The following is a 9,239-nucleotide window of genomic DNA, read 5'->3' as shown; positions in this document are numbered from 1 at the left end:
TGAAAGAAAAATAGTTCAACTATAACAAATCAGTTTTAATAAACAAAATTAGCAATCGTTGTCAATATATGAAACCAATAATAAGAATAAAACATATCAACGGATTTATATTGTATAACAAATGTACGACAAATCGCGTAGTTGAACTTGTCATTGTTTTTTTTTTTCATTCAACATCGGATATTTGCTGATGTCGGATCTGTGTAATTTCTCTACCTGTTCTTATTTACTTCTTAATTGAAATTTACAACTAAAATAATAATGTGACAATACGTTTCAAGCGAGATATAGTCGAAAGTTCAACTGCTTGTCTTGGCGATGGCGGTGAAGCTCATGTTGTCATCAGGAAAAATTACAGCGCTTACGAAACTTCATGTCACACTGTTAATACAATAATGTATTAACTCAAAAAGTGTATTTATTGAGAATCGATTAAAAACGAAAAAGAACTCGCATCCCGTGAAAAAAATTGAAAATTTATGTATAGGTTAAAGTTTTTTTTTTACAGACATGTAATCAATTATATTAGAAAAGAAAAGGGAAAAAATAATTTCATATTTTGCGGAAGGACTGTTATGTCCAGAACTAGCCCACAAAAAGTTTGACTCATGTTTAGTTAAGCGGAGATCTTTTAATTGTTTGTAATTATAATTATATCAACGACGGTGTTATTGACGTGTAGAGAATCAATTTTTTACATCCAGTAATGGTATAATCTTGAACTTAACAGTGGGATGTATTGGTCGACCTTTAATAATGTTATTAACTAGTTACATAATTATGCTTAGTTCTTATATATCTACGTGGTTACCTATCTAAGTACATTAATTGTGTGTTCAAATACAGCGTGTACAAAGAAACGCAAACTTGACGCATTACCTAAGAGAAAATTAGAGATATATAGATAATAATCGTTATAATAATGTAATTGTAAACTTTGACGGCAATTGGAAATGAAACTGTGTTTTCGGATCTATATCGCGTATATTAATTACTGTCAAATAAGCAACACAAGCTTCATTCGCATGCATTGACTTACAATTATATGGACGTCGGGTCCGCGCTAAAAAGTGTCCGAACTTATAGGGCGTTAAAATCGTATACAGAGCGTCATTCACGCTCTAGTCTTCGTTTGTTCGACTGACAGCGAAGCAAGCAAAATTAGACAGTACTGCGATGACATTACAATTTAAATTAAACGTTTTAGCTTTTTCATATTCCTTTACATGTCGCTACGTTTAAATAGGTTGACTTGGGATATTTTTTTCGTGGTTTTTGTATTAGACCCGTCGTCCATTTATTTGTAAGTCAATGTTCGCATGCGCCTTTTAATGTGATAGGGTATTACTTATTTGACAGGAAGGGTAAATTTTTATTTATTTCAGGCCACATATAATGTATACCTTATGGACTAACATATATACAATATAATAAAATACTATTTCTAACTAATCTACGCGAATTGCGCTTGTCGGCGACGAGTGGCGCAATCTGGTGTCAGGTAACCGCCGATATAAGACACCCTTCGGCCAAAATTCTTCCTTCATGAAGGTCGACAGATGTTCGGTCGGTACTTTCACCATGTTGTGGCGGGACTCCAACTGCTCGACCCTCAGGCTGTGTTTGGCTTTATGTCTGATGTACTCCACTATCTCCTCAGACTTCGTGGAGTAATGCAGCCGCGACAGATATAGCAGCGTCGTCGAAGTGGCCGGAGGCAGCAGGAAGTTCGGTCCTGTCGTCGGTGTTGTACCACACTGGTTACAGCCGGTGGGTTTCCTATTCTTCTTCTTCTCCACTTTTCTTAAATTTATTGTAACTTTTATTTTTGGATTTATGAATTTTTGTAACGATATTGTACATAGCATAATAAACTATATGGTCCATGGTGTAAAGTACAAACTAGATATGAGCCCAAATCTTCTACGGAATACGCGAGCATTCTCGAGCATGTGCGAATATTCCGTTTTCATTTCTTCCCCAGGCAATATAAATTGAGCCTTTGTTTCGGACGGATGTTGAACGGAGAACGCAAGGAGGCCCAGTCCTATGGTCACGGCTGATTGTGGTGGTGAAAATTTTTAATTTATTTCTAATTTCCATTAAGAATAATAAGTTTAATTTAATATAAAAAATTCACAGTGTCACAATATTTTGTTTTTTAAACATTAAAATAAGGTATTTAATTAATAACTTTTGTAACTACAAAAAATAGGGTGGTCTGCATAATTATTAGACATCGATACCTACCTCCAATAAACACTAAGCGAACATAATTTTTTGGTCATTTTCTGTTATTTTTGTAAACAGCCAATATTTATTTACTAATTATATTAGAAATTTTTTGAAAAAAAGAAACAAAAAAGTAAATTCGAAAAACAACAAATCGACTTTAGTGAACAAAAGAAACGAAATAAAAACAGATCCAAAAATGAAGTTGGCGTAATGTTGATTGGACGTATCGGCATAACTCGTTGTTGACTTTTCCGTCTTTCAGATGTGACAATGAGACCTGTAAAAGGCCCATAACGAAACGTTGATTTGTCCGAAACAAAAACAAAATATAAGCGATTAGATCCGAAAAATAGTTTACAATATTCAGTTCCTACAGTAATTTTACTCACTGCTCATACCACAGGTTGGAGTAGGTGGGTGACCGCAGATTTTATTACAGTTTTCAAAGTCATAGACGTAAACAAAACGTCAAACTGCACCAACGAAGTAGCCGTTATTATTGACCAACGAATATGTGAACGCAAAAGAACCTACTGTTTTATTCAGAGCAAATATTTCGTAATTACCAATTGCTTCTTTTGTTTCATAAACTCGTCCACTTTCGTCAACCCATGTGTCAAATATTATTTTTGGTATTTAAAATAAATAGTTAGTTCAATTATATCAACTTTGCCTGGTTTTCATCTGTAACGATAGGGCATTATGAGTTTGCGATCACAACTTACACTGGCGTCATAAAAGAGGCATCGCAAATAAGCAAAAATTGTTTTACGCTTAAACATTTAAACATTTTTTTACTACGTAACTATTTTCATTAAAATAAAAAAAAATCATTATTTTAATATATTTTTCATCACAGTTGCACGTAAATAGCATGATTGCATGCAGCCTAAATTGACTATATCGCCACAAATAAAACTCTCGGGCCTTTTTCTTCTCATTACACGACCATGGCTGCAATTTATTTGGGGCATTATAATCAAGTTAGCCTGCGTGCAGTTATTCTATTTACTCGCAATTATGATGAAAAATATTGAAACTTTCACGGGCGGTATTGGAATTTCGAACTACGAATCTGAAAGCTCTCTTCGACTTTGGGCTTTCAATTCATAATCCCTTATTTACCGCCTTTAACACACAATGCACTATTTGCATGTTTGCCTATTTCATAGCCTTGAATACTCCCACGTATTTTTGTTTTACCGCATACGTCCAGCCACGAACTTGAACATGTAGTACCCGGTCGCAACTTGGAACAAACGGTGGAACCAGTATAATCTATAAAAGAAAAACAGGAACATTAATTACGTCTCAAGACATTCGTGAATGTTTATTATTTTGATTATTTGAAAATATTTCTCGGGTTTCATTCAGAAAAAAGTTTAAGGAGACTGGTATCATGATTGTGGCATCGCAGTACATTTACTCAAATATTTTGTGTGCCCGTAAAAATATACATAATTTCATTAAGAAAGAAGATATCCATGATATTAAACTTAGAACTAAGTCAGACTCATAGTACCACGATTTCGTTTAACTAAGTAAGTAAGAACTGTATATTTACCATAAGATTCCGGAGAATATATTAAGATTATCATTTTCTAAGTTTAAAACTTACATTAAAAGTATTTTAATTGAAAAGTCATATTACAAAACTGAAGAGTATGTTTTAGATAAAGAAGTATGGAAAGACAACAAGAGTCTAGATTCCACACAATTATGATTCAAAGTGTATTCCATAGCATTTAAGTTTATTTGAAAAGAGCAATCCCTAGAGTTTCTTGCTCGTTGTTCTCAGGGAGGTCAGCGTAGTGAACGATCAGTAGCCTAAAAATGACGTTATCAAAAAAAATAATTTTTTTTTAAGTTTTTTATTCCGGAGATATAGGAATCTTTTTTCCCGATATGTAGGAGTGTTCAAACTTAAAAACCGCTTTGTCTTCATAGTACCTACGCCTTTGGGCAAGCTTGGCTTACTTATGGTGTCATTTTGTGAGGTATAGTACTCATGCCAGCGACCTCCTTATTCTGCAGGAGAAATGCATGAGAGTATTGGCAAACATAACGGAAACAGATACTTGTAGACCACATTTTTGTAGTTTTAACGTTTTGACTTTGACATCAGTGTACGTATTTGAAATGTGTTAGTTTGTAATGAAATACAGACAGTTATTTGGACAAGAAAGTGATAATCCTTAAGTAGCTAATTTGAGACCGCGAAACAAATTGGTTCTTTTACAAATTTAGAAATTGTTAACTCGGGTGCACAGGATATACCAATAAAAGTTTATAACAAAATACCTCTTATAATAAGAAACATTGAAAATAATTACGTCTTCGCAAATGCTTGCTCTTGAACTGTTTCTATGAGCATTTCGATAAAAGTACATGATATTATGTGTAAAGTGTAGTAAGTTAAGTTGACATGAATCTATGTGTACCTATTAGTAAGTGAAGTAAGTTACTTGCAGTGCCCTTATAGGGTTTTTGTTGAAATGTAATTATAGCTTTAAGACATTTTGCACCACATAAAGCAATAAATTATATGACTTTGGTACTATATATAGGTATACGTTCTGTTTACAACTAAAATATAGATTTTAATTTCAAAGTAAAGCCAGCACCAATAAGCCTTTCCAAATCATCAGCAGTAATTATCATTTTCTTTAACTATGATGGAAAATATTGTAAAGAAACCTACATTTCTGAAAAGCTTTCCATCGGCAAGGCGAGACGAGAAAAGAAACGAAATTATTATGGCAAAATTTTTATTCTCTCCGCGTCTTCGGTGGAAAAGGTCTGGGTTAACGATGACGGGCGAAACGAGAATAGATCAAGACAAGAGCATAGATCTTGTCTGACTGGGCAGCAATACAACTTTTTTATAAAAAACACAGACCTCAAATCATCATTAAAGCCAAGTTTTTTTGAATTCAGATTCACCCCCTAGTTTGCCGCCCTTCTTTCCAACAAAAAAATAATCATCAAAATCGATTCATAAAAATCTTGGAGTAACCGCGTGACTTACAAGAAAAAAAAAATACAATCGAATTGATGACCTCCTCCTTTTCTTTGAAGTTGGTTAAAAAGGACATTGCTGGAATTCTCACCTGGCAAGCTTCCTCCTAGCCTGCGGCAAAGACTCAGCGGAATCCTTCAAGATGAACCGCCGGATGCCCATCATATACGTGCCCATGTACTCGTCCCAGTCGAAGACTGGCCAGTTTGGGAAATTGCCGCCATCCATTGTTGCTTCTGCTTCACTGTGCAATGCAGATACCTCAGAGATGCCGAATTGCCATTCGTGGTTCGCAAAGTACTCGCCAGTAGCCGCCGCCATTTTGAATCGACGTGCTAGTTTCATCATGCTGAAAGAAGGGATCTTTCATAAAGAATTAGAAATATTAGACGTTAAATGTGCTAGACAATTTTTCTCAGCAGTAGAAGTAGAAATCTGCGCATATCCTTAATTTTACTCTATGCTTTTTCCAAAGAGATTGATTTAATACTTTTACTGTTCAACCAAAGCCATTTAGAGGTTTTGAGGAGGCCCTTTAAAGGCAGAAACATTAGGAATTCAGAAGATCGTGGAATATATTTGGGCCCGAAATCGATGTAAGTAGTTTGCAAGCCGTTAATCAATCGTCGAAAGAAACCTGTCAACAAGTTATCTGTACCAAGACACTCACATAGCTTTTCTCCCCTGAGCCCTGAGGAGGATGTCGTAAAGAAACGCAGGCAGAAAATGGCAGGACACCTCCCAGAAGGTGTTCATGAATCGTGACTGCGTGAACGAGAAGTTGGGGTACCACATCACGTATCTGTTGAAGGCAATGGTAATTGTATTAATATAAATTAACTATGATATATAATGAAGACGTGAACGATAGAGCAATCTTAGTTTTAGAACGATTAAGTCTTCTTCTTCTTTATAATGCTATAGTATAAACCACGCTGGCTGTTCGCGGTAATATGTTGGCTCGCAGATTTGCACGTTGTACTAAACAAGTAAAAATTACACTATTTAAAGCCTACTGTCAAGTGCTGTACACGTGCAGTCTGTGGGTCGCGTATTCGGGGCGGACATACAGCGATTTGCGTGTTCAATTTAATAACGCATTCAGGGTGCTGATGGGGCTTCCGTGGAGGTGTAGTGCATCGGGGATGTTTGCCGAGGCTCAGATGGACGGTTTCATGGCCATCATGAGGAAAAGGTGTGCATCTGCGCTAAGCCGCCTCCGTGATAGCTCCAACGGCATCCTGTGTGTGTTTAAAGATCGGTGGGACTCGCCACTCCTGCGTAGGTGGATAGAGCTCCACACTATCTTAAATGTATAAGTAGTCTTTCAAATTATAATAATATTAATACTAACACTAGTTCTTAAGTTGTTTGGTTTACTAACTCTATATGGATTTTATCTGAAATAAATATTTGAATTTGAATTTGAATTTGAATTTGAATTTGAATAGTTCCATCGATTCCGCCAATGTCAAGTTAAGGAAGACACGCGTTGAAGACACGCGTTCTTTTTACTTAGATTTTGACCGGTGAATTTCCATAGAATTCGCTGATAGGAGAATTTATACAGGACATAGACAAAGCGGGAGTGGACTAATCTTAAGAGAAAGTTGATATTAACGAGACGGGGGATTTTAGGGGGAGAATACGATTTAGTCGAAAAGTTAACTACCTTCAAAGATAGATAGCGTTCACATACACAAGTATGTCATGTATGTTTCAAGAAAACTTAAAAAAAAGCGCATTGAAAGAGTCAGGGAATTATGAAACTCAAAACCAAATGGTTATGTTTTTACGTAACAAAGCAATCGTTAGTTACATATAAAAATATAAAGCAAAGTACAATAAAAATACAATAAATAATTCGGCGATTTCAGAGATAGGTTTCGTGCCGAATCAATGAGAAAAACCAATAAAATATCAAATTAGTGTTACCTATAATTATTTGACCCAGTAAGCAGGTAGATGATAGATGAAAATTTTTATGAGATAAATCGGCTGCGGTGAGAAGGATCTATAATCTCTCACTAGATGTGACTAGCGGCGCCAAATACCGAAAACCAGTAAACAAAGATCTATAACAAAAACACATCGACAACTTGACCCGTAGCTCAGTTGGTAAGAGCAAGGTTACGGTACAGCGTGGCCATGGGTTCAAGTCTCATTGAGTCGAAGAAATTTTTCTATGTACTTTTTCGATCTTTGTATTATTATCATAACAGAATTAGTGGAGTTTTTTAACAAAATAAAATCTGAATAATAGAATATTAGATAACATCACTACGTTGCTCTGATTCCAAAGTTCATAACTAAAGCACTTGTATTATGGATATCGGTAGCAACGAACGGTACCACAATCACCAAGACCCGAGACAATGCATGCAGGGAAAGTTAGTTTTTGTACATTGACCCGTCACGGCATCGACACCGTGAAAACCAGTACGCAAGTAACCCGGCCAAGGAGTCTGTCTCTCACTCGACGGCTCTGCCCATCACCAATTAGCTGCCTTGGACTTGACGGAGCAAAAAGCAATAAGACTTATTAACAACAATTCTCTTGTGGAGTCGAAGCTGCAAAACCTCTACCGTCGCCGAAAAGTAGCATGTTTGTCGGTTTTCCATTGGATACATTTCGGGGAGTGTGCGCTGGAATATTTCAATTTGGTTCCACCCTCACCGGTCCTCCTTCGGTCGACTAGAAGGTCCGGAACACTCCATCCTTATGTCATTGACATATCACCCATTCACACCACCTTTCTGATGCGTACGACAAAGGAATGGAATACTCTACCGGCATCGTGATTCCCGAAAAGTACAATTTGGGTCTATTCTAGTGTTAGTTAATTGTTTATTTACATCAGGTGAGATTGTCGCCAAGCGTCTATTATTTATAAAAAAATGAGGTTGTTGGGGCCATAGTTTGGGTTTAGCATTATGGTTAGATGATTGGCCGGCTAGACTCTGCCTTACCGAGTTCTACTTGACTCAATTTGGCACGGCTCGGTGGCATAAAACACTCTTGAGCCCGAGTCGAGTTTAGCTCAAGTCATCAGAGCACGGACTCGAGTCGTAAACCTAACCTAACCTAAAAAGGACACGAGTCGTAAACCTCGAAAACTCGACTCGAAGCGATTTCTACTCTACAAAGTCTCGATTACAACAAGCGGTATTAAATTTAAATTAACAATTACTAGAATCCAATGTGGTGATTTAGGAAAAAAAAGATATTTATACTTAATTATATTACAGTAATTATACAACAGTTTAAGAGTCCAAACCACAACACTGCTCAGTATTTCTTACCAGTAGGGCTGGCACAATAGGGCGCGACTTGCGCGAGAGCGACATAGAGCGCGTGATTTCTGTGCGAGAATAACAGTATATCGCGCTTTATGTCGCTCTGGCTCAAGTCGCGTCTTATCGTGCCAGCCCTACAGATTCGAGATTAACTCGATAGACTCGTACTACATCGAGCAGTGGAGTCTCTGTCATTATAAGTCAAGTCTTGTATGTGTATATAACTGGAGTCGAGTAAAATATAGACTCCTGAACTCGAGTTTTTTACAACCCTGGATATTATTCACTCTATGCGCATTATTTTCTTATAGTTTAATGTGCTCTGCCTGATGTTCTATTTTATTTATTTAAAAATTTGCTCACTTGGTAGGATTCTCTCTGGACCATTTGATGCATAGCTTAGAAAATTCTCCCCATCGCAATGGATTGATAGAGCCTGAGGTTACGTTGTACACAGGGCAGCGGCCGGGTCTGAAATAATAATTTATACGTGAGTCATGATCTACAAGTCTGCTAATTTTTAACCGACTTTAAAAAGGAGGAGGTTCTCATTGGACTGTATGTTTTTTCTTAATGTATGTTGTAAACCCATTTTGATGATTCAAGTATGGTAAAGTAGGGGATGAATGACTTTTGAGGTGGGTTTTTTATGAAAAAGAAAAGTTGCTCCGGAAAACTAAAAAAACAA

General features: G+C 36.5%; 1 protein-coding gene across 1 annotated transcript in view; it reads right to left on the bottom strand.

Annotated features, from left to right (window-relative positions):
• Window positions 1-1,895: 1,895 nt before the first annotated feature.
• Window positions 1,896-9,239, bottom strand: part of LOC113232228 (putative fatty acyl-CoA reductase CG5065) — a 22,547-nt gene continuing 15,203 nt past the window's right edge. The window contains exons 8-11 of the mRNA XM_026466884.1: window positions 8,915-9,022; window positions 5,925-6,056; window positions 5,346-5,603; window positions 1,896-3,513 (exon numbers count right to left, since the gene is read on the bottom strand). Coding sequence (XP_026322669.1) covers window positions 3,435-3,513; window positions 5,346-5,603; window positions 5,925-6,056; window positions 8,915-9,022 — 577 coding nt within the window. The 3' untranslated portion in view covers window positions 1,896-3,434. The remainder of the gene's footprint in view (window positions 3,514-5,345; window positions 5,604-5,924; window positions 6,057-8,914; window positions 9,023-9,239) is intronic.

This window comes from Hyposmocoma kahamanoa, unplaced genomic scaffold (assembly GCF_003589595.1).
Source record: "Hyposmocoma kahamanoa isolate Upper Pololo Valley unplaced genomic scaffold, ASM358959v1 67, whole genome shotgun sequence".
Classification (NCBI taxonomy): domain Eukaryota; kingdom Metazoa; phylum Arthropoda; class Insecta; order Lepidoptera; family Cosmopterigidae; genus Hyposmocoma; species Hyposmocoma kahamanoa.
Note: the sequence above shows the minus strand (reverse complement) of the source record. Positions and strands in the feature narration are given on the sequence as shown.